At 46.4% G+C, this 26,557-nt stretch overlaps 1 protein-coding gene across 2 annotated transcripts in view; it reads left to right on the top strand.

Moving 5' to 3' along the window:
* The window catches only part of LOC137436425 (latent-transforming growth factor beta-binding protein 1), a 327,003-nt gene that overhangs the window by 284,265 nt on the left and 16,181 nt on the right, over positions 1-26,557 (top strand). For both annotated transcript variants that reach the window (XM_068130197.2, XM_068130206.2), the window contains exons 30-31: positions 10,259-10,399; positions 14,051-14,218. In XM_068130197.2, the coding sequence (XP_067986298.2) occupies positions 10,259-10,399; positions 14,051-14,218 (309 nt within the window). The remainder of the gene's footprint in view (positions 1-10,258; positions 10,400-14,050; positions 14,219-26,557) is intronic.

Here is a 26,557-nt window from a genome sequence, read left to right on the forward strand (position 1 = left end):
AAGTACCATTAAAATTAACTCTACACAACTTACAACATTATTGTCAGACCAAGCTCTTCAGGTAATAAAGCCAAAAACAACCTGTAAAAATGCAGTATTAAAACCTCAACCATGTCTGCATTTATTTATTTATTTTGTATACAAAGTTAAGGCTCATGGAAGAGTTAGAACACAGAAAGGATCAGGATACAACAAAACAAAAGAACAGTACAGATTGGGGGAAAAAAAACCAACAGCAGGGTTGAACGACAAAATAGAGGGAGACTTGGACAAATATAATGGAATGTGGGGAGGAATGAGGATGGGGGAGGGAGCATGGGGTGGACGAGATGGATGTGGAAGGTAACTCTCAGGAAGGAAAAAAACTGGAAATTTGGAAGGAGGTGAGCTTGGGTGTCGGGGAGGGGATTACTGCCCCTTCCTCCACGCTCCAGAAATCTCTCTTCTCTCCCCCACTATCCCCCCCCCCCTCCCCTTTCTGCTCCTTTTCTCTCGATTTACATCCACTCTTTCTTTATTTATTACCCTCACCAGAGAGGGTATTGCATTTGGATCAGTTTGTTTGCCTGTGTGTTTGTCTGTCTCCACAGAACGTGAGTATGCTTTTCTCTGCAACTGTTGATCCAATTGCCCAGAAATTTTCACTATAGGAACGCCTCTTCCGGTAGAATTTTTTTATTATAATGATGACGTCATAGGGCACGTGATAGGGCACCATCTTAGAAAAACCCAAAAACTTTGCACTTCTATATCTCCGAATCCGCTCCATGGAAGAATTGAAACAATGTTCATTGTCAAGTAATCCCCATGGGGAACAACATATATTTATGATGATGTCATCGGTGCTTTCATTATGACATCATAATTAGACAAGTAGAACTTGATTCGATTAGTTTGAAATTTCTTGAGCATGATCTACAAAAAAATTGTATGGGATAATTAAATTGATGATGTCATCAGTCACGTGGTTCGGCAGCCATATTTGATTGAACATAAATGTACATCTATACTATAAGAGAGCCGTTGGTCTGTCTGCCTGACTGTGTCGCCATTTTTCTCAGAGATGACCAAACGGATCTTCGTCAAACTTTCATAGGTTCATCAGTGAATGCCTGGGAGTGTTTTAGGTTGAAAAATTTTTTTTAACAAAAAAATCGTTTTTTGGAATTCAAAAAAAAAATCGCTCTATCGTGCCTAAGCCTTTTTGATTAATGACAGTTATAATTATATACAAGTACACATTCCCATAAATAAATACAAAACAATTCTGAAACATTTGAACACAAATAAATCAAACAATTCCGGAAATGTACGAAGTTGGTAGTAAGGCTGCTTCTTCTTCTTCTTCTTTCTGAATGGCATCATACTTGACTCAGAAACAGGATGAACGGCACATTCACCAGCATTTATTCAACAAAAGGTGAAATAATGATCTGACACTTGTGATGGATTCTGATTTGGATGTAATTGCTAAACAATTTTATACTTCACTCGGGGTACAAATACAAACACAACTTTGTCCGGGGGGTAACATAGGCTATGTGGCCGTGGCCTCATGCGGGGGTGTGGAGGGCCAGGGTGTAAATTCTCTATGTAAATGTGTACCGTGTAGCACCACCTGGTGTTGGTGGCAGAGGGTATTACAATTTCCTTTTTTTACTTGGGCAACACTGAGGTTAAAGCACTCTTTGCATGGGTAAAACATTTTCTCCTTCTCATTCCCTTCCCCCAAAACGGAGGGGCCTGTCAAAGCCTCTCCACTCACCCCTCGCACCCCTCCCCCTTCCACTCCCTTCCTCACGCCTCCCTCCTCCATCCCCTCCCTCCTCCATCCCCTCCCTCCTCCATCCCCTCCTCCATCCCCTCCCTCCTCCATCCCCTCCCTCCTCCATCCCCTCCCTCCTCCATCCCCTCCCTCCTCCATCCCCTCCCTCCTCCATCCCCTCCCTCCTCCATCCCCTCCCCAGCAACACCGGGTACTCCTGCTAGTCATTAATAAACCACACAAACACAGCAGCTTATAAACATCACACAAAATACACCACACAAACACGTCCTGGCGAGGTTCTACAATCTCTGATTGCTCTTTCTTTATTTATATTCTCTTGGTAAGCCGTGACGTAACGCGCCGCGTCATTATTCTGTTTCCGGTTCCAAAGCGCGCGTTACATCAAGGCTTCTTACCAGGAGGGTCCTGAATTCAAGCAAACTCTTACTTTGGAAATAGTAATTTTTGGACGTAATTATATATTCATATAAATACATAAGAGTGGTGGTAAGTGATAAGTGCATACCAAAGGTGGCAGTGTGTAAGTGTAACCACAATAAATGTGTACAAGTAACTAATATTGTACATAACTAATGTACGTAAATGTAAGCATTGTACACTACAAATGTGTACAAGTAAATAAGTGTAACTTACCAGTGTAAATAACCACTATAAATGAACATCTGCTACACACAATAACTCAACATTGACATGTGTCTACAGATCGTTGATGCATAGCGTGAAACTGACGTCATCACATTTCATCTTCAGGCAGGCTATACTCATTACTGGCAGTAGAGGTGGGGTGTCAAAAAAGATGAAGAGCCAACTTTTTAATAGATCCACATTCAGACTGACATTTCTTTATGATTGTTAAAAAGGTATTTTCAGTAAAACGACATTTTAAATTTGGACTTTTTTGTGACTTTCCTGTTACAGACAGGACCAGAAACCCATGTCATGATACATTTCATCCCATTAATTGGTCATATCTTTGTAACAAGAACAATACATAATCAGAGGCTATAAAAGGCAAATTTTAACTATATCTCTTAACAATGTTCTCTATAGTATGATACAAGCCTTAAATTATAGCCAAGGCGTTGTGGTATGTTCGAAGAAACTGAAATTCACCTCTTTTCTCAAACATGTGAAACTTTATTGATGAGTCCAGTGTGATTTGAATTATAGCTTTGCTGGACATGAAAACATTTTTGGCAATCTGTGCGCGATGCGAGGAATCCATTTCAGCCAAGGCTACCATGCGGCTTCCAAACCACAGCAATGCCCCATAGCAGCAGTGCCAATACGAGGCATGTACAAACGTTTGGTTACTGTGATCATCCTTCTACCAAACCCCAACTAACTTGTGTGCATATTCCTCCCTGTGTATGTTACTCCTTCCACCAATGCTGCACAAATCTCCCTTCTCTCCCCGCTACTCCCCCTTATGTTCCTTTTTTCCCCTCCAATTACGTCCACCTTTTTTTTTTCTTTTTTTTTTACATAATACGAATGCTCTTCCAAAAACAAAAAGAATGTAGAAAAAAAAACATTTGTCTGCCTGTCATGATTGCCCCCCATAGCTGAAGACAGGCATTCACACATGTGCCATGTGAACAACTTGGGAATGTGGATTATTTTTTTTGTCGTGCAGAAGCTGCTGCCCAGACAACAACCACTCTAACCTAGCAAGCAGTGTACCCTGGTATTAAGGCATATCTAAGAAGACCAGACCTCTTGCTACCAAAAGCTTAACAAACAACCAGTGCTGACAGATGGGTCATCCAGCTTAACATGATAGATGGAATCGACCCTTGGTTGTTTTTTTCTTTTCTTGTGCTGCCATTGTTTTTATAATTGACATCTGATGTTTATGTTGTTTGGTAAGGCTACAATGAGATGTGTCTAGCTGGGAAAATTACTTTTCCTGTGTCTCCGTTTTCTTGTATTTCTCGAGTACTTGAGTTGGCGTGTCATTCTTTCCAAATGAGAGAGAACGCCCTGCCTGTAAAACACTCAGATGACAGTTTGTAGTCGAGTCAGGAATTGAACCCAGAATCCACACAATGCTGCGCTCTCTGCCAATGCCATCCACATCTTCTGATACTTGCAGGGAATGAGAAACTCGTGGTTAAAGAAAATATGGCTGTGTACTGGGTTTTCAGGGTGGGGATACGGAGGATTGACTGACGGGATGGCTCCGTTTGCATACTCGCCTTTAGTGTTTAGTCTGGGTTCAATTCCCCAAGCCACTACAAACTGTCATCCTGGTGTTTTGCAGGGTTATTTAGCCAACTGTCTCATCTGCAAACATTTGTTTTGTGATTTTTGAAGATCCAAAGATGTCCTTTACAAAGAAGATGATATTGTGGGCTGGTGCGAAAGCCTAGCCAAATTAAAACTTCCTGCCTTGGCTGAGTGCTGCTTCAGCATCATTCTTAAATGTTGAAGCAACTCATTTGGAGTGAGTTTCTGCGACGTTTAAGAATGATGCTGCAACTCGCTAAACAACAACTGTAGGTTCTTAGCCTTTGAAGCGTTCACAAACAGTCATGTGTGTCCCGATGTCCCACAGTAGCGTATGGACAGAGGCCAGAAAGCTCCTACTTCTGTCATAAAAGTCTCCCTGAGAAATAGGTTAACTGGCGGTTTGTGGTTCGTGTCCCGAGAACAACTAAAGTTTCATCCAAGAAGTTTGGACCTCTCTACATGAACAAACTGATTGTAATGCTACTTGCATTAAATAATCTCAAAACATCGGTACCGAACAATAAATTGGTTCTCCTGCATTTGCTCCCATTTCACCATTGATGGCCTTACAAGACGAAGAGATTCATCATCCTTTAGCGGTTGCCGAAGACGATAAGAAGAGGCCATTTCGTTGGGTACAAAAGGTAGTTTATTGTACAGAAATCTCCAGCAACTGCTGACGAACGGAAGTCGTAACGGCTTATATAAAACAAGCACCCTCTTCGGAGGGCGTGGCTCCAACAGCCACGCGTGCGTCACGACGACACAACCAAACGCCCGTGTGCATGGGTTAGAACAAACCCATCGTAATGGTAACCGTCACATGCGGATAAGTGAATAAGGTAACCGCGACATGTGCATAAGGTAACCACTACATGCGCCCCCCCCCAGAAGGCACGCCACGGGCGTGTACGTAGTTCGCGGGTGGAACAGAGCCGGGCCGCGGGTGCTGAGCAGCGGTAGCAGTTGTAGGTGCAGCAGTAGGAATTGCGGGAGTGGTGAGCAGCGGTGCGCGCGAAGACAACGAGGCTCCAGTGCGCGCGAAGGTAACAAAGCAGCCGTGCGTGCGCAAGAGATGAACAGCATCAGCCGCAGGATCCGCCGTAGGAGCAGTAGTAGGAGTTGCGGGAGTGGTGGGCGGGGCGTGGCGGCGCCCACGAGATGTGCAGCAGCATCAGCCTCGGGATCCGCCGTAGGAGCAGTAGTAGGAGTGGCGAGCAGCAGTACTCGGCCTGTGTGCACGGAGGCGATGAAGTAGCAGTACTCGGCCTGTGTGCGCGAAGGCGACGGGCAGCAGGACTCGGCCTGTGTGCGCGGAGGCGACGAGCAGCGGTGCTCGGACTGTGTGCACGGAGGCGACGAAGTAGCCGTGCCCGGCCTGTGTGCGCGGAGGCGACGGAGTAGCAGTACTCGGCCTGTGTGCGCGAAGGCGACGAAGTAGCCATGCCGCCAACGCCCCGTAATGGCGTTCCTTCGGAGGGTCCCGGAGCTGGTTCGCCCCTTTAGTCGTAGAGGAGGAACCGAGCGCGATGCGCGAACCACATGGCCGCTCGCCATTGCTAAAACTCCGGCAGTTCGAGTTTGGGTCTTGTCGAAGAAATTGCGGTCGCAATCCTGCCGTGTTCATGTGGCCCCCGAATACGTTCGGGGGCAACGGGGTCACCAGTTTAGCGGTTGCCGAAGACGATAAGAAGAGGCCATTTCGTTGGGTACAAAAGGTAGTTTATTGTACAGAAATCTCCAGCAACTGCTGACAAACGGAAGTCGTAACGGCTTATATAAAACAAGCACCCTCTTCGGAGGGCGTGGCTCCAACAGCCGCGCGTGCGTCACGACGACACAACCAAACGCCCGTGTGCGTGGGTTAGAACAAACCCATCGTAATGGTAACCGTCACATGCGGATAAGTGAATAAGGTAACCGCGACATGTGCATAAGGTAACCACTACAATCCCATATAATGACAATTGTGGAGCTCGTACCAGTTCACTTTGCTCAGGGAGAGGTCAAGAGGTATGAAGATTTGACCAGATTTGGTGGTGTATGGGTTAGAGCGTCCGCTCTGAGTCTTGGGCTAGGTTGGCAGTTCGAACACTGACCGAGTCGTATCAAAGACTTTTTAAAAGATTTTATGTGCAGCTTTCTTGTTTGATGCTCAGCATTTAAAAAGGATAGAGCATGGGCAAACAACCATAGATTGGCAACTACTGCACAGGCTTCTTGGGCCGACTGGTCTCCACCTGTGTCTGAGTCCCTTGTAAGGGAACCTGTGGAAGATTTCCCACTCACCCTACCAATCACATTCACAGTTCATTGGGAAATGCATTTTCTTAGATAGAAATTTCTTTAAATCTTAAATAGAAATGTATTTTTCTTCTTACTCTGGTAGCACTCACATACCAGTCAAACTGTAGGGTCTTGAGAAAGTTGCGTGACCTTATCCTTGCTGTGTGACATTTTCTTCATTTTTTCTCAACACATAGTGATATTAATACTCCACGGTAACGCCAATGTTTGAATTTTTGTTTTTATTATTATTATTATTTGCACCAAAGGTTGAGGTCTTACGTCCATGGTTCAAAACACACAGACAGGCACACACACGCACACCAAAACTTGCCTGTGAGGGACAACTTTATAAAGGAATTATAATTTTATTGAGTTAATATTGTGCATTGGAGTGTTGTCAGTTTGAAATGCTCTGCGCCTGCCTTATTTGGCTTGGATGATGTAAGGGCCAGACAGTTGTTTATCCAGCTGTTTGATGCTGCCTTGTATTTATACTGGCAAGAAAAAAATCTAGGGGACATTGCGAAGCCTAGAATCGACGACCATGACATTTGGGGTTTTTTATGGACCGGGTTAATTCTCAACAGTCCACTCCTCAAGTTTCGTGAGGGTCAGATGTCTGTTTGTAGATAACACGTTCCAGGTGCTGGTCAAGCTTGGTGTCAAAGTTCAAGTCGATTTGCACTTCACAAAGAACGTGCCTTGTTGCTGTCCTTTTACCGCCCACTAAATTAATACCTTTTGAAGTAGGGTCCTCAATAATGGAAGGAGTTTTCAAACTTATTATTTTACTTTGGAGACTTCGTAACTGCTTCATTACCTCCGCCACCAAAGGCAGATGGGGGCTAGGCATTCATCCCTGTTTCCTTGTTTGTCTGCCTGTCTGTTTGGGAGCATGTTATCTGAAAAAGTTGTGGACAGATGCAGATGACAGGTTGGGTTTGTCACAAGGAAGAATTGATTCGATTTTGTTTAACATCTGGTTCCGATTACTAGAATTTCTAAAGTATTTTTCACCATTGAGAGATAGGGCCAAAATGATATATATTGTGGAACAATATTTCAAAAAGTTATGGACGACTTATGACAAAACTTGGTGGATGAGTTGGTTAGGTGACAAGACCATGCCAATCAGATTTTGGTTAAGGTCCTGATGTAGGTCTGGCCAAAACTCAGTGGGATGCAAAATGGAGGTATGCGCTTTACAGTGTGTCCTTCTAATATTACTCTGTGAGTACCATCATCAAATATCAGTTGTTCTAAATGCCTCGTACACATGAAAGTGTACAAATTAGTTACAGTGCATTCAGAAAGTATTCAGACCCCTTCCCATTTTTCACATTTTGTTATGTTGCAGCCTTATGCTGAAATAGTTTAAATTCATTTTTTCCCTCATCAATCTACACTCAATACCCCATAATGACAAAGAGAAAACAGGATTTTAGAAAGTTTTGCAGATTTATTAAAAAGAAAAAACTGAAATATCACATTTACATAAGTATTCAGACCCTTTGCTATGACACTTGAAATTTAGCTCAGGTGCCTCCCATTTCTCTCGATCATCTTTGAGATGTTTCTACACCTTGATGGGAGTCCACCTGTGGTAAATTCAATTGATTGGACATTATTTTGAAAGGCACACACCTGTCTATATAAGGTCTCACAGCTGACAATGCATATCAGAGCAAAAACCAAGCCATGAGGTCGAAGGAACTGCCTGCAGAGCTCAGAGACAGGATTGTGTCGAGGCACAGATCTGGGGAAGCCCACAAAAAATTTCTGTGGCATTGAAGGTTCCCAAGAGCACAGTGGCCTCCATAATTTTTTAATGAAAGAAGTTTGGAACAACCAGGACTCTTCCTACGGCTGGCCACCTGGCCAAACTGAGCAATCAGGGGAGAAGGGCTTTGGTAATAGAGGTGACCAAGAACGCGATGGTCACTCTGGCTGAGCTCCAGAGATCCTGTGTGGAGGCTGGAGAAAGTTCCAGAAGGACAACCATCACTGCAACACTCCACCGATCTGGGCTTTATGGCAGAGTGGCCAGACGGAAGCCTCTCCTCAGTGAAAGACACATGAAAGCCCGCTTGGAGTTTGCAAAAAAGCACCTAAAGGACTCTCAGACTGTGAGACACAAGATTCTGTGGGCTTTTATGTGTCTTTCACTGAGGAGAGGCTTCTGTCTGGCCACTCTGCCATAAAGACAAGATCGGTGGAGTGTTGCAGTGATGGTTGTTCTTCTGGAAGTTTCTCCCATCTCCACACAGGATCTCTGGAGCTCAGCCAGAGTGACCATCGGGTTCTTGGTCACCTCTCTTACCAAGGCCCTCTCCCCCGATTGCTCAGTTTGGCCGGGCGGCCAGCTCTAGGAAGAGTCCTGGTTGTTCCAAACTTCTTCCATTTAAGAATTATGGAGACCACTGTGCTCTTGGGAACCTTCAATGCAGCAGAGATTTTTTTTGTAGGCTTCCCCAGATCTGTGCCTCGACACCATCCTGTCTCTGAGCTCTGCAGGCAGTTCCTTCGACCTCATGGCTTGGTGTTTGCTCTGATATGCATTGTCAGCTGTGAGACCTTATACAGACAGGTGTGTGCCTTTCCAAATCATGTCAAATCAATTGAATTTACCACAGGTTGACTCCCATCAAGGTGTAGAAACATCTCACAGATAATCAAGAGAAATGGGAGGCACCTGAGCTAAATTTCAAGTGTCATAGCAAAGGGTATGAATACTTACGTCAATGTGGTGTTTCAGTTTTTTATTTTTAATAAATTTGCAAAACTTTCTAAAATCCTGTTTTCTCTTTGTCATTATGGGGTATTGAGTGTAGATTGATGAGGGGAAAAATGAATTTAAACGATTTCAGCATAAGTCTGCAACATAACAAAATGTGAAAAAAGTGAAGGGGTCTGAATACTTTTTGAATGCAGTGTATAAACCGTACTACCACTGGACATGGGCAAACAGTTATGCTCTGTTCTAAAAGCTTCTGAAGTGACCATAACCTGAGTTGCATTTTCGATGTTGTTCACTACACCAAAAATGTTACAACTGGTATGGCCTGTTTCCTATTACCCAGTATGTGATGCACCCATTAGCAAGCACATTTCTCATATTATTGGCAAAATGAGGCATCTGCAGAGGTTCCTTTTCAGGTCATAGTGGCATTGCGGTAGAATGAGTAATGCCTGGTTGTACTTCTCATGAGTGTCCGCAAAGCTCTGTCAAGGGTCAGGGCCTCCACCGCCACCGGTACTTGAGGTTTCCAGAGGAATAAAAATGTTCAAATGTATTACTGATATCCTCCATAAATCAGAATTCCTTTGTTATTCTCCATGTCGTACCAGTAAGCCAGTGCTCGTCATTAATGGGAATATTTCTTTTCACGACTGCAGCTATTTTCCCTTTGTTCTTTTCGATAGGATCTTGTGTTGTTTTGTCCAGTCCTAAGGGAGCACAGATTGCACGTTGAAAAGGAAAGCACATGAAGGAACTCGGAAAGAATAAATCTGTTCTAGCAGTTCAAGCCCGAGAAACAAAGTGGCCTCACGATGCACGAGCTTCCTTTAAATTACAGCACAATTTGACAATTTCAACAGAATGCAGTTACAGGTTAAGATGGAAATATCCGATTGTTGTTGCAGTGGTACGTTTCTCCTACCAAATTTAATTGTCCTCATGATTTTGGTGATACCAGTAATTGTTAGTAGTGTTAAAAAAAGGTTTTTGTTTCAAAAAAAAGTTTAGTTTAAAAAAAAAAGTTTTGAAAATCGTTCCCCCATTCATGTAAGAGTATTGGACGAGTAAAGCAGGAGCAGACCTAGTTCACATAGTTCACAAAACACTTTGTAACTCGTAGATGACACCGTTGTTTTATGGTTGTGGGGCTTTTGATCGCTCCAACGGGAGTGATGAATTGCCCTGTGGGGCTTTCCGCTTCTCCGCAGATATCGACGAGTGCCAAATCCCTCGTAGCTGCGTGGACGCCGAATGTTTCAACACAGACGGATCTTACGTCTGCTTCTGCACACCCCCATCGGTCCTCGACGAAACCAAGAAACGTTGTGTGAACCGCACGGAGCATGCAGGTGCTGGGACACATGACCGCATGACCTACGTTGAGCTTATTTTCAAACAAACGTCTTTGGAATGCATACGTTGTACTGTACAGTTGTTTATGATGTTTCTAATGATTTTTTAAATGGGAATGAAAATGGTGTTTGTAATATATTTCTTCTTTGTGACATCCAGACTAAATCGCCAAACTGTTTAGCTTATAAGCGCACGATAACAATCACATCTCGGTTAAATGATCTTGACCGTTCCAACAATCCCTGTTGTGCTTTTACAACAAGCTGTTAAATCGGATAGTGAAACGAGACAAAAATCACCAGCCTGTTCATTATGTAAGGACAAGAGACACACGGCTTGATAGAAATGGTTCTCATGCCTATCAAACTTGAGTGGTAAGTTCCTGATGGGTCCTGGTGACATAAATCGTAGCTACACATACCTTAGTTGGTTTTTGGGTTCGTGTGTTGGCAAAAATGCATCTATCTGGTACTGAATGCCCACATGTGCTTCAGATACTTTATTTTCCACAATGTTGTCGTTCGTCTGAGTTCTAAAGCCAATACTAAAAAAAAATCAAACCCTGATAGCCCAGGAGCATTAGCCAAAAATGAAGGGGAAGCCTAGAAGAAATTAGTAGAAAGCTGATTTTTTGCACAGAGCTCCAGGATGTCATGTGGATACCCACAGTACAAAGTCCCACGAGACCCACCTTGTGGCATTTTCAAAATTCAAGATGCCCGCCGGTTATACGGAAAATGCATAAATTGCGATAACTTCAGCCTAGAACCTCATAAAAGTATACTTTTTATGTCTAAATATATGTTTTAGCACACTAGGATTTTAATAGAATATCTTTCAGTGACCTCAGATAATGATATGCAGAGATAATCCAAGATGGCCGACAAAATGGCCACCGCCGTAATGCAAAAAACATTAAAATCACGATAATTTTGTTCTTTTACCACATAGAGGTGTACTTTTTTGTCTGTTTCAGCATACTGGAATTGCAATCAAATATTTCTGAATGACCATTCACAAGGAAGTGTAAATAACATCCCAAATGGCGGCCAAGATGGCTGCCCATTGTACTATAAAACATTGCAATTATCATTATTCTGCTTATATACCTCATGAAGTAATACCTAGCTTTTTCTGTGTACCCTCTCGTGTACTGTTTGTAATGGCCATAATTGCAAAAACTCTCGGGACATTGATTTAGAGGGTGATAACAGTGTTTAAGTCAGGAATAAGAAAAGTGACATTCAGTTAACACGGTACTGTCCAAAACACTAGAATCAGGTTGGGATGACTGGGATCAAAGAGTTGGTCTGCTTTTGTGTCGTATTGTAATTAAATGTCAAATCCCCATGTGTTGTTTACCTCTTGCAGGCCTTGTGGTCACAATGTGAAACATTTTGCATTAAATAAAATAATAGCAAATTAAACTTATCATGATTTTGATGTTTTTTTGCGTTACAGCAGCGGCAATTTTGTCAGCCATCCTGGATTATATCTACATATCATTATCTGAGGTCAATGAAATATATTCTATTAAAATCCTAGTGTGCTAAAACATATATTTAGCCACGAAAAGTACACTTTTATGAGGTTCTAGGCAGAAGTTATCCATATTTATGTATTTTCCATCCAACCGGCGGCCATCTTGAATTTTGAAAATGCCACAAGGTGGGACTCGTGGGACTTTATATTGTGGGCATCCACATGGTATTCTGAAGCTCTGTGCAAAAAATCAGCTTTCTACTAATCTCTTCTAGGTCCTAACCTAATGCTCCTGGGCTATGAGGTCTGAAAGACAGGCTGGTGTTTTACTCTATACTCAACATGTGAGCTGTTAATTCAGTTAAAACAAAACACTAAAAGCTGCCAATTTAGAAAACCTTCTTGTTATCTCCACCACTGGAGGTGGATGGAGGTTATATTTTCACCCGTTTGTTTGTCTGCTTGTCTATGAGCAGGATGTCTTAAAGGTTATGGGCGGATTCTGCCAAAACCTGGTTTACAGGTTACGTGCATGACAAGAACTAATTGATTTGATTTTGGTGAAGATCCGGATCCGGATACGAGAATTTTTCATTTGTCTCGCCCCGAAGGTGATGCGAAACTATTGCAACGCCCCTGTCGATGTCTGTCTGTCTGTGTGCGTCTGCTTCTCTATATTTTCGCTTTAAAAATGCTTTTCTATTTTGTCCAATTGATGCAAAACTTTAAACATGGATAATATTTTATTGCTAACTTTGATGTCGTAGGTCACATGATATGGCAGCCATATTGGATTAAAGGAAATATCCACTCAATGAAAAAAAAATGAAACTGGCATATGTCATCAACTCCCCATGGGGTATTTAGGGTGATAACGATTACATCACAGGTGAAGCGGCATTCCAGCCATAATTGGTTGAATTGAAATCCTTATCCGAAAAATCTAAAAATTAATATCTGATCTTTGACCCAATGAGAGTGAATAATTTAATTTATGATGTCATAAGCCTGGTGTTGGCTTAGCGGTTAGGGTGCCGGCTTGGGATCCTAGGATCCTGGGTTCGAATCCCGGTCGATCACCGAATTAACGCCAGGGGGGTTGACTCAGCCTGTCATCCTTCCGAGGTCGGCAAATTGAGCACCAGCTTGCTGGGATGAATGATCACGGTGTGTACCCCGGCTTAGAATAGGCACACGGTATCCCTGCGCATCGCAAGAGGTGACTAAGGGTTGGTGCCAGGAAGGGCATCCGGCCATAAAAACATTTCCTCAAAACAGGGAACCATGATTGTCATGGGGCCCGCAAGGCTAACCCCCGCTCCAGCGGGGAAAATGGTCTTAAAACGATCATTGATTCATTTCATTCATGATGTCATAGGTCACATGGTATGACAGCCATATTGGATTAAAGGAAAAAAATTGACCTATTTTTCTCCATATCCACTCAACAATTGTTTTTTTTAATGACCCGATGTGTGAAGAATTAAATGAATGATGTTCATAATCTGTGCCAAAAAACTATGTAACATAATCGGGCGCATGGATCATACGGCTATATGGGCCATAATAGTAGCGTGTTCAGTTACTTATATATTATTTGTTCAGAATGAATGCACGAGGCGAGACTATGCACTCTATGAGTGCCGTTCTAGTTTTTTAAGTGATTCTTCACCATTCACAGATAAGGCTAAAAAGGATATTGCACAATATTTCCAAAAGTTGTGGACAGATTATGACAAAACGTGTTGTATGAGTTGGGTAGGTGACAAGCACAAGCCGATTCGAGTTTGGTCCAGTTCCGGATCCAGATCCACCCTTTCAGTGAGATACAAAACGTAAACTATTCAGCCTGGTGAGGGCATGCGCATAATTTTTCAGATGCACGATATGGACGATGATTTACTTAAACTTCCTTGTGCATATTATACTGTGATATGAAGAAAACTATCCATAAGATGCAATGCAATACTTGTCTATCTGAAGACTAGTGTCGGGATCGGCAGCTAAACAATGGATTTCATTCACAGAAAGTCAATATAAGTATGTTTACCTGCGTAAGAATTGGGGTGCACCTGACGTTTCTCATTTTTGTTCTTCATTAAAACAAATGTGGAACTATCCATAAGAGCCTGACAGAAACCTTTGTCCTGTTCGTTATTCTTCAGCAACAACTGAGGAGAATTCGCACATGAACATCTGCTGGATGGAGGTGTCACGCACATCAATGTGCAGCCGTCCTGTGCTGGGCCTTCACGCCACATACACTGAGTGTTGCTGCAGATATGGAGCCGCGTGGGGCCTAGAATGTGCCCTTTGTCCTTCAAAAATGTCTGGTAAGGATGAAATCATTGTTTTCCATAATACTGCACTCCGTTATAGTTGCAATCTCTCAACTGCAAGTTTGAAGTTTACGTCACCGTTGGCAATTAATATAGCCCGCTTTATGACGACTGCCTTTGAAGGATCGAGTTATCCACAAAGCACCGCTTCCTGCTGACAGTGAACAGGAAAAGCAGATTATGGCCATCTATCATCATCATCATACTGAAATACACAATTTGGTGTCTGTCTGTCTGTCTGTCTGTCTGTCTGATGATTTTTGACCGCAATGCATTTGGTCGTTACTTATCCAATGTCAACCAAACTTGACAGGAGGACTAAGGGTCACACATTGGAGGTTGTAGCAAATTCATTTGCCCCCCCCCCTTTAGAAAGGGGGTTTTCTCCACCAAGGGGTTTTTCTACATTAAGGGGGTTGCGTGTTGAGGTGTTTATCCATGTTAAAATAGCTTTATCGTAGCATTTTTCTAAAGCCATTTCTAATGACAAAACTAATGATAATAGCATAATATTAATGTTATTACAAAACAATGTTAATATTAATAATATCCCACCTTCCAAATGGGTGTTTCATCCTTCGTCAAACATGTATTAATAGTTTATCGTGCCGTTCATGGGAGCAAGTCTACCAGAAGTAATAAATATCATAAATCACAAACACAAATGATTACCTTTTTAAACAGTCGCTAATGCTGTTTAACACAAAACTGAAAGAAGTTTGGAGGAATCCGGACATCAGTCTATGTTTATCACGTCAACGAACGCACCTGCTCGAAGATCTATTGTAATCTATATACCCCACAAGTGTTAATAACACGATCCTTCCTGCTGCTTCCATGGTTTCCAAGGCATAGTTTTTCCAAGGCGTTTTTGTGGCGTTTCTCCAAAGCTGCTTCTCATTACAAAAGTCGAAACAACACTTATGATAATAGCATAATATTAATGATATTACAAAACAATATCCCCACCCTCTCCCCTCCCCGAGGTTTTGTGACTTGCGATATTGATTGCCCCCCACCCCTCCCCCACCTATCCCCGACACCCTCACGGAGGTAAATTTTATTTTAGGGAAATTAAAATGGTGAGGCATGGTCTGATCTTTCAATGACCTGAAGTAACATGAGTAATAGTAATAATAATTGATAATAATCTATCTATAATTCCAGTAATCTCTGTGTGTGTGTGTGTGTGTGTATGTGTGTGTGTGTATGTGTGTGTGTATGTCTGTGACCGCTGTTTCTCGACAACCACGGGTCCGATATACTTTAAACTTGCCAGGTATATTGCTGGGGACCTGAGGATGTGCCTTTTCAAGGTTTCATATTAATTGGACAAGTAGTTACCGAGCTATGTCCAAAAAACGATTCAACCAATCAGAGAGCAGCGAGCTATCACGTGTGCCGAACGTGGCGAACAGACTCTGCCTCGGACGGCACATTTGAGAGCGTATTCATTTATTTCACGTTGGCAAACTATGTTGCCGCTATGTTGGCGTTAAACTATGTTTTAAAACTAATTAAAACTAATTTGCGATTCTTTCGCTTTCCTGCGCGTTTGTGCACGCTATGGCGATTTCTTTACCAAACTCCGCAAGCCGTTCGCTTTGGACCAAACCATTTCATGTAAATAGAGGGGGGGGATTGTCACCGTACTCGCAAGCCGTTCGCTTTGGACCAAACCATTTCATGTAAATAGAGGGGGGGGGGGGATATAATTTTAGATATATATATAGTACGGGCATGCCCTAGTAATGATGATAACATGACCAACTACAGCTCCCATAGTGAGTGGGTGTACGAGTTTATTAAATACATACATTTTGCCCAATTTTTATTACATCATCCTTTTTTTTACGTCGTTTTTTGTGACAAGGTGTTTCTACACATAGACAGTTTCTTAGAGTCTATCCAAATGCAAGAATTCCACAATACTAAACCAACAAACATATTGTTTAAAGGCTTAGAGACACTGGAAGTGCAAAAACAAAAACAAATGAAAGGACATAGTTAGTGGGTGAATACCTTTAGTGAGAACTCCCAACAAGATAGGCGCTGTAAAAGAGAAACTTTGCATGCTTCTCTGAAAATCTCGACATGCCAACTTGCACAGCTGGTGGGGACCTCTCTCACAACAGATGGCAGAATCTTACACGATTATCTGAAACTGCATCCGAACAAGATACAGCTACTGCTGCACCGGATTGAAAGAAATAAGAGCAGAGAAAGAAATCAGATGGAAGGGCAACCCATGGCCTTTGGCGATTGCAACAGAATGTCCCTACTCCCCTGATCTGTCTCCTCGTGACTGCTACCTCTGGGGGTCCCTCAAAGCTGAAGTTTACAATAACAACCCACACACTGCAGCAGTTTAAAAACAAGATCAGATGGGAAATTAGACGCATACCAGTTCCAACTCTCAGCCGACTCATCGACAACTTCAGTGTATTCATCTTGTCATCCAGAAATGCGATGCTTTAATTGGGCACTTCATCAACGACTAATGATATCGCCCCTTATTGCTTGTTGAAGCATTTGTTTCACGATAATAAACAAAAATTTAACTAATACTGTGTATTATTAGACAAAAAAAATTCCCTTTGTAAGGCCATTTTCCCTGCTAGACCGGGAGTTAGCTTTGCATGCCCCATGAGAATAATTATAGTTCTCTTTTTGAGGCAATGTTTTTATGGCCGGATGCCCTTCCTGACGCCAACCCTTTAGTCGCCTATTATGACACGCAGGGATACGGTGTACCTATTCTAAGCCGGGGCACACACCGGCACATTCATCCCAGCAAGCTGGTACTCAATTTGCCGACCTTGGAAGGATGACAGGCCGAGTCAACCCCCCTGGCGTTAATTCAACGATCGACCAGGATTCGAACTCAGGATCCTTGGATCCCAAGCCAGCACCATAACCGCTAAGCCAACACCAGGCCATATCATGAGACAAAAACAAACAAAATCGACAGGTAATACAAAATATTGGAGCTAAATAAAAAGTTGCATACCACACTGTATATAGTTGGATGGGACATATGTATATTTGCAATTCGTTAGGCAAATGTCAGCACCTGCTGAAGCAGATCCACGCAGTCCTCCTCTGCAGTTCTCTGGGAAGCTACTGCGTTGTGCATGTTTCATTATACGGTCGGGAGAATTTATTTTTAAGATACTCGAACGACCAATGTTAGTAGAGAAGCATAAATATATTATCTGTTTGTGTATAACTATTTCAGAGATGGGTGCGATCACGGGCGGTTCTGCAGAGCTATAATTGCAATGTGAAAGCAAAATAACTAGTAGAACGCCAAAAAGTGTGCATGTTCAGTGGGGTTTGGGCATAATTTGACTATTCTCGACACAATGCTTTTATTCTTCCTCTCCCTCATTCCATTTGGAATGTTCTTCACACGAAGTGTGGAAATTTTGCTTCGAATGTCTGCACATTAATGTTGCATCGAACCAAGCTCTCTGCTTCAATATTTGTGGTACTCCAAGCTACCCCTTCCTTCGCCTTTTGCATAAATTCTTCTAAATTCTGCATTACGAGTCTTTGAGGTTAAAATAAGATTAGGAAAAAATTTGGGAATATAACTGTGTGGCTTTAAATTGACTGTGAACCGACCATTTTCCAAGTGGAAGTTTTCCGAAGTTCGCTTCCTTCCCCACCCAACTCTCCCCCACCGCACTCTGTATGCACTGCTTGCCATTCTTTCTGTATGCTCAGTAATAAAAATAAAAGATAACTCTTTAAAAAAATTTGTTCTCATGTAACTGTTGGCTGGTGAAAGCAGGAACAAGAACCGATGAAGTGAGCTATTACTGCCAGTTGTTGCATATTGAAGTATCCACACAGTGCACTGGTGGCGAATATTCCGCAAGGCAGATTGGTCTGGTTTGAAATCTGCGAGCTCCTTCAAACTGGTCCATTATCTAATCGGATACTGGCATCAACATTGCCTGGAATTACTTCCTTAACAGACTGCTTTCTTCCCTTCATGCCTGCAATTGTCCTATTCAATATCCTGGTCGTGGTACACTGGAGCATGTGGTGAGGTAATTGCGCAAAAGCAGCTTGGTTTCTCCACCTTTAATGCAAATCCATCTGGTGCAAACCTAAAGTCCCTCTGCATTTGCCACGAATCCGTGACATCGGTCGTTCGACAATGCGGAGCACATCAAGCTCAATTGCAGTTAAACCCATCAAATCTCTCAGGATCATCTAAAAGCTGGTGGCACTGGGCAAGTCTGTCTCCAGTACACATTCCCCTTCTGTACCTTCTCTTCACAAAGGGTGGAGTTGTATCGAACACTGATAGAAAAAGCTGAATATTATCAATACTGTCCTTACTGAAAAGGCCAAGATAGCCAATTGCTTCCTACCTCTACCCACCCTTTGCCCCATAAAAGATTACTATCTGCACCACATGGATCTTCTTTCTCTTCCTATGGTTGAGAAGTTGAACAATCATGACATCTCCTCTGCAACTGGTACCAAAGGTATTCTCACTGTTATCCTCAAGAACTGTGCTTCGGCTCTATCCTTTCTTCTTTCCTCACACTTCCCCAAGTCTTTCTCAGATGGTCTGCTGCCTTCATCATGGAAGGCGGAAACTTTCTGGCACCCAACCTTACTTTCCAAGCTGTCTGACAATTGTATTTAGTGGTCCCTCCTTGAAACAAATTATCAGATTTTATTTGCAAGCAGAAACATTTGGTTGCTTTTGATGACATTCCATCTCGAAACCTCACTCCTGAGGCTGGTGTATGACAAGACAGCGTTTTAGGACCGACTTTGTTCTTGGTATACATCAATGACCTCTCTGCTACATTTGATAATCCTCAACACAACTTCGCAGATGATGCCACCATGTACAGAACAGTACATCCTCTCATGCCTACATCGTACACCAGCCCTCCCCTCTCCCTCCACCCAAAGGGTATGCATTCTACCAGATTCCTTCAACTTATTACCTTCCTCAATTCTAAGGTGAATGCTCACCACATTTCTTTCCTGCCTCTATTCTTTCATCTGTAAACTTGGTGTTGGCCTAATGGTTAGGGTTGTGGGCTTGGGATCCTAAGGTCCTGATTTTAATCCCGTTCAGCTGTTGAATTAATACCAGGTGGTTGACTCAGCCTGTCACTCTTCTGAGGTTGGTGAAATGAGTACCAGCGTACTGGGTCCTCCCTCAAGGAGGTTGGTGGCGGAATTTGCACTCCGGCCGCCTTAAAAACACCTCATTCCGAGCACACACCGTGGTGTGTGTCAGGATGGTGCTGAGGAGTCGTCCAAGGACACAGGAATGTGCTGATTCAACGTAGGCTCCCATATATATATATATATATATATATATATATATATATATATGTATGTATATATATATATATATATATATATATATATATATATATATATATATATATATATATATATATATACGTATATATATATGTATATATATATATATAACTGTAAGAAATAGTAGAAACTCCAAAGTACGAGCAGGGCGTCTCATTTGTATTGAATATATAATCGTTAGATTAAATAAGACGCGGACGTAGCTTCAGGACGTCGATCTTTAATTGTCGACCAAGCTTTCGACCAACAAAGGTCTTCTTCTGAGTCAGCCCCAAGTTCAACGGAAGTGGGAAGCACTTCCGTTGAACTTGGGGCTCACTCAGAAGAAGACCTTTGTTGGTCGAAAGCTTGGTCGACAATTAAAGATCGACGTCCTGAAGCTACGTCCGCGTCTTATTTAATCTAACGATTATATATATATATATATATATATATATATATATATATAAATATATATATATATATATAAAGCGCGGCGTTACGCGCGCTGCTTGCGAGCAAGGAGGAAGCGGACAAGCGGTAACTTATAAGCGTCTTTATTTCAGGAGCTCACTGTAACACTAGCGCGCTCCGGGCTGCGCGCCCCGTGTATGTCCTCAGGCCACGCCTACCCCTTGGGCGTGGCCGCCGCCAACTTGGTGCGCGGAATGATGTCACCACGCCGGTGGGCTTTCGTGTCCGCCACACGCACCCCCCCATAATTCCCGCGCACCTGGAGGGCCAGTTTGCGGGGCAAACGGATGACCCGGCCGAAGCACCCCCTGGCGATCGGCGGCATCCGGGGTGCAGGGATGCCAGGTGGGATGCCCCTGGCTGCCCCTGGGATGGGTGCAGGACTGGGGGGCGGCGTGGCGGCGGGGCTGGGCGGTGCCGGGGGTCCGCCCGCAGGGGGGCGGCCCCACGTGGGGGTCGGGCCACTGGCGGTGGATGGTCCACGTCGAGGTGGGCCGGCATGAGGCGGTCTACAGAAACGTGGTCAGGAGTACCGCCGATGTCCAGGGTGAAGTGCTTCGCCCCGGTCTCCAGCACGTGGAAAGGCCCGTCGTACGGGGGCCGCAGTGGTGTCCGGTGGGCATCGTGGCGGACGAAGACGTACTCCGCCGTGCGAAGCTCCGGGGCGACGTGCGTCGGTGGGTGCCCGTGGCATGCCATTGGCACCGGGGCGAACCTCTGGGCGGTCTCTTGCAGAGCGGAGCGCTGCTGTGCCGCGGACCATGGTGCCGTGGAGTCGGGGAGGAACTCGCCCGGCACCCGCAGCGGTTGCCCGAAGACCAACTCCGCCGCGGATGCGCGCAGGTCCTCCTTGGGCGCCGTCGGGAGGCCCAGCAGGACCCAGGGGAGCCTGTCGACCCAGCCGCCATCGCGGAGGGTGGCCCGGAGCGCGGCCTTCAATGAGCGGTGAAATCGCTCACACAGGCCGTTAGCCTGGGGGTGGTAGGCCGTGGTTCGGTGCAGCCGGACCCCGAGCCCCTGCGCGACCGCCCCCCAGAGCTCCGAGGTGAACTGGGGGCCGCGGTCGGATGAGATGTCTGAGGGGGCGCCGAATCGGGTGACCCAGGTGGCGATGAAAGCCTGCGCGACGTCCGCCGCCATCGTCGACGCCAAGGGCATGGCCTCCGGCCACCGGGTGGTGCGGTCCACCATGGTGAGGACGTGGGTGAAACCCCGCGAGGGGGGCAGAGGTCCCACCAGGTCCACGTGGACGTGGTCAAACCGGCGTTCCGGCACCGTGAACGGGGCCAACGGGGCCTGGGTGTGCCGGTGCACCTTGGCGCGCTGGCACGCGAGGCACGTCCTGGCCCAGCCGCGGACGGCCTTCCGGAGGCCATGCCAGACGAACTTGTCGGCGATCAACCTTTGGGAGGCCCTCGCGCCCGGGTGGGACAGGCCGTGGATGGCGTCAAACACCTGGCGCTGCCAGCCCGCGGGCACGACGGGGCGAGGCCGCCCGAGGGAGACGTCGCACAAGAGGGCCGCGCCCACACCGTCGAACGGCACCTCGGTGACGCGGAGGCCCGTGACGGCGGTCCGCAAGGCCTGGACGTCGGGGTCAGCGGCCTGGTCCGCTGCCATCCGGGCATAGTCGATGCCGAGGTGGACTGCGTGGGCGACGGCCCGGGAAAGGCAATCCGCCACCGGGTTGTCCTTCCCCGCGACGTGCCGGATGTCCGTCGTGTACTCGGACACGGCCGAGAGGTGACGCTGCTGCCGGGCCGACCATGGCTCGGTGACCTTGCCCATCGCGAAGATCAGCGGCTTGTGGTCGACGAAGGCCATGAACGCACGGCCCTCGAGCAGATGTCGGAAGTGCCTGACCGCCAAGTGAAGCCCGAGCAACTCGCGGTCGAAGGTACTGTAACGGCGTTCGGGCGGGCAAAGCTGCCGGCTAAAGAACGCCAGCGGTTGCCAAGCTACACGCACCCATTGCTTGTGCACCGCGCCCACCGCATAGACCGAGGCGTCGGTGGTGAGGGCGATCGGTGCATCCGGCGCCGGGTGCGCGAGCATGGTGGCGTTAGCCAAGGCGAGCTTCGCGCCCGTGAACACCGTGTCCATCTGCTCGGTCCAGGTAACGTCGCCTTTGCCCGGCTTACCTCGGAGAGCTTCATGCAGGGGGCGCAGGAGCTGGGCGATACGGGGCAGGAACCGATGGTAAAAGTTCACCATGCCCAGGAACTCCTGCAGCCCTCTGATCGTGCGGGGGCGCGGAAACCCCTTCACCGCCTCCACCTTGGCCGGCAGGGGGACGGCTCCATGCCTGTTGACACGGTGCCCCAGAAAATCGATTACGGCGATGCCGAACCGGCACTTTGCGGGGTTCACAATCAGGCCATGCTGGCCCAGGCGTTCGAAGAGCGTGCGGAGGTGGCGTAGGTGCTCTTCGCGGGACGCGCTGGCGACGAGGATATCGTCCAGGTAGACGTAGACAAAATCCAAGTCGCGCAGGACGCTGTCCATCAGTCGCTGGAACGCCTGAGCCGCATTCTTCAGACCGAAGGGCATCCGCAGGAACTCGAAGAGTCCGAATGGCGTGATGACCGCCGTCTTCGGGACGTCCTCCGGCCTGACGGGGACCTGATGGTAGCCGCGTATGAGGTCCACCTTCGAGAAGAAGGACATGCCCGCCAAACGGGCGGAAAAGTTCTGAATGTGGGGACGGGGTAGCGGTCGGGAGTGGTGGCGTCATTGAGACGGCGATAGTCCCCGCACGGTCGCCATCCCCCGCCGGGCTTCGGCACGATGTGCAGCGGCGACGCCCAAGCACTCTCCGAGCGCCGAACGATGCCGAGTCGCTCCAGGGTAGCGAACGCCGCTTTTGCCACCGCCAGCTTCATTGGCTCGAGGCGGCGTGCCCCGGCGTAGACCGGTGGCCCGACGGTGGGGATGTGATGGGCCACCCCGTGCTTGACGGCCCCCGCCGAGAAGGTGGGCCGCATGAGGGCCGGGAAGCCGGCGAGGAGGTGGGTGAATTCGTCCGCTGCCGGAAGCGTACAGATCAACGTGGCCGGAACCGACCCGTTCGGCAAGCCGCTCGTTGAGCTGCTCGACGAGCTGGGCAGTGCACAAGCGAGCGAGCTGAACGTCTCGGCCTGGACAAGACGTCTGCGCTTTACGTCGACCAGGAGCCCATTAGCGCACAGGAAGTCCGCGCCAAGCAGTGCCATGGGCACGTCGGCGGTGATGAACGTCCATCGGAAAACCTGCCCTCCGAACCGCAGAGAGAGGCAGCGTTTTCCGTACATACGGATGGGCGTCCCGTTCGCGGCAAGCAGTGCGGGGCCCCCGCCCGCGGCGTGCTTGTCTGACGTACCCGCGGGAACGACACTCACCTGCGCTCCCGTGTAACACAGGTAACGGCACCCGGATAAGGTGTCCGTTATGAACAGCAGGCTGCTCAAACGGCCGGCGCACATCGCCACTATTGAGCGCCGGCCCGGGCGTTTCCTGACCTGTTGAAGGAGCATGGCGGATGACACTGCCGAGCCTCGTGGCCGAACTTGGCATGGAACCAGCACCAGGTGGTGGAGCTGGAGGAGTGCGGCTGGCTCCGCCAGGCCGGTGGAGTTGGCGGTGTTCCCCGCGGTGGCGGTTTTCGCTGCGGCGGTGGGCGGGGCGTGGCGGCGGTCACGAGGTGCATATCAGCATGCTGCGTATGCTGTGTAAGCTGATGCTGTGGATCAGCATCATCAGCAGCATCAGCCTCGAGGTCCGTGACGGCCGCACCAACTCTCGCCCACGTGTCCGCAGCCGCGAAGTACCTGTCCGCCTCGGCTGCCAATGCTCGGGGTTCCGTTAGCACGGTCCCGGCCAACGCGAGGCGAACCTGCGCTGGAAGTTGGCGATGGAAAAGCGCCCGGAATAGAGAACCGGGGGCTTCGTCGCCCAACAGTGACAGTATATGGTCCATTCGGACCGACGGGCGCGTGTCGCCGAGCTCGGGGAGATCCAGGAGGCGGTCGGCCCATGCGTCGTCCGTGAGGCCGAACGTGGCTAGGAGTAGCCGCTTGAGTGCCTCGTACTTGTGGCCGTCCGGTGGGTGGCGAAGGACGGACACAACTCGAGCGGCCGTGCCGGGCCCGAGGGAGGCGACGACGTGACAGTAGCGCGTGTCGTCGCCGGTGAGGTGCCGAAGCTGAAATTGGGCTTCGGCTTGGACGAACCAGACTTCGGCCTGGGCCTCCAAAAATTCGGGAAGTTTGATGAAGTTGGCCATGGCAATGGCGTCGTGTGTGGAAGGATCGCTCCGGCAGATCCAACGTCAAGGGTCACCAGTAAAGCACGGCGTTACGCGCGCTGCTTGCGAGCAAGGAGGAAGCGGACAAGCGGTAACTTATAAGCGTCTTTATTTCAGGAGCTCACTGTAACACTAGCGCGCTCCGGGCTGCGCGCCCCGTGTATGTCTTCAGGCCACGCCTACCCCTTGGGCGTGGCCGCCGCCCACTTGGTGCGCAGAATGATGTCACCACGCCAGTGGGCTTTCGTGTCCGCCACATATATATATATATATATATATATATATATATATATACTGTATATATATATATATATATATATATATATATATTTCATCTGTGGAAATGACTCCCTGTGTCAGTTGTCTCATACTCCCACTCTTATTGTTTCAATTGCATTAAATGCATCCTGATTACCTTATGCCATCTCCCATTCATACCCATGCCATCCCTGCTCGTTTTACTACTTTCACCGATCCTCTCCCACATAATCCTCATCCACTCCCACCCAAGACCGCTTTTCCATTCTGCCACTCACATGCGGTATTTTTGTCTCTGTTCCCATTTGATTAGGCTGTTCATTTATTTTTGCTCCTCCACGAGACTAGATTTCTGCAAAAAAAAATTTTTTTTTTAATATTATTCGTCTTCATTACATACTGCCCCACAATGTTGGGGTTCATGGAGTATATATTGTTGGTTCAGGTCTTTCACTAACTGGTTGGCCAATTCTTTGCAGAAGTTATGCAGAATTTTCACTAACGTCTTACTTTTGATTGGAGTTATAGTTCGAATTTGTTCTGGGTACCGGTGATAATATGCGGACTCTTTGTCAAAAGCCACCATAGGATACTTACCGTCCACCACGAGCAATCAATGCTAGCTAATGGATCTCCAAATTATAACGACCCATCTGACAGATGACGCACTTTGTGATGGAGTGCCCTGCCTGCGAATCGCCAATCCACTGTTTGCATCATTACTGAGGTTGGATAACAACAAACCAGGGTGCTCCATCATTGCGTAATAGGTTACTCATTGTGAAAGAACCTGTGGGATATTTACCTGGCCTGTTTCAAATTTGTTTGCTACAAACAAAGTTGAAATGTGTGTGTCCAGTTTCGAGTTTATAACACAACATTCAGTGTGCTTGTCTTGCCCCATGTTTGGACAATGTTGGCAAGATAGTTTACTCCCATGAACCATGACTAAGAAGTTATTCTGAAATGAACACTTGTCGGAGGGGGTGTTGGACATGAGCGAGACATCTGCAGAGATTGATTCTGACAGCAGTAGTGATATAGCTTGTTCTCCATGCCACTTTTAGAAAACTTAAATTGGACGTGTTTCATCAGGCGGCCATGGACCTCTGTCAGATCGTATAGTCCCTCCAGGGAATGGTTTGAGTTTGAGTTTCATGACTTGAAATTGCATGTTTATACCACAAGGGATATTCCAGACTTTGCAGAGTATGAATAAAGTTTCTTTCAACATGCATGCAAAGAACATCTGGAAAAGGTTGCATTTAGAACTAGAACGGCACTCGGTAGAGAGGATATCCTCCGCCAGGCTGAACAGTTTATGTTTTCTTTCCCACTGATAGGCCGGATCTGGATTCGGACCTGAACCAAAATCTGATCGGCTTGTTCTTGTCGCCGAAACAACTCAACACACCAAGTTTTGTCATAACTCGTCCATAAGTTTTTGAAATATCATGCTCTGTATCTTTTTTAGCCCGATATCTCAATGGTGAAGAATCACGTGAAGATTTAAATAATTCTCTTATCCAGATACGTATTCGGATCTTCACCAAAATTCAACCATTTCTTCCTTTTCACACACCCAATCTGGCCACCAAGATTTGGCCGAATCCGTCCATAACTTTTTGGGATATCGTGTTATATGTAGTTTTAGCCATATCTCTCAATGGTGAAGAATCACTTTAAAAATTCTAGTATCTGGATCCGGATTCGGATCTTTACCAAAATTGAATCAATTCTTCCTGGTCACATATCTAACCTGTCCACCAAATTTTGGCCAGATCCGTCCACAACTTTTTGAGATATCCTGTTCACAGTCAAACAACCAGACAGGGGTGAAAACATAACCTCCGTCCACTGTCTTTACAAAATGCACTTTGAAAGATTTTGACAACAAAACTACATTTAAGTTATTGTAATCATCATACAAGTCGGCAAGGTTTAATCCTCAACTGCGATTAATAAATTGTCCGGGT

Source organism: Myxine glutinosa, chromosome 1 (assembly GCF_964187855.1).
Source record: "Myxine glutinosa chromosome 1, kmMyxGlut1.1, whole genome shotgun sequence".
NCBI classification, from domain to species: Eukaryota; Metazoa; Chordata; class Myxini; order Myxiniformes; family Myxinidae; genus Myxine; species Myxine glutinosa.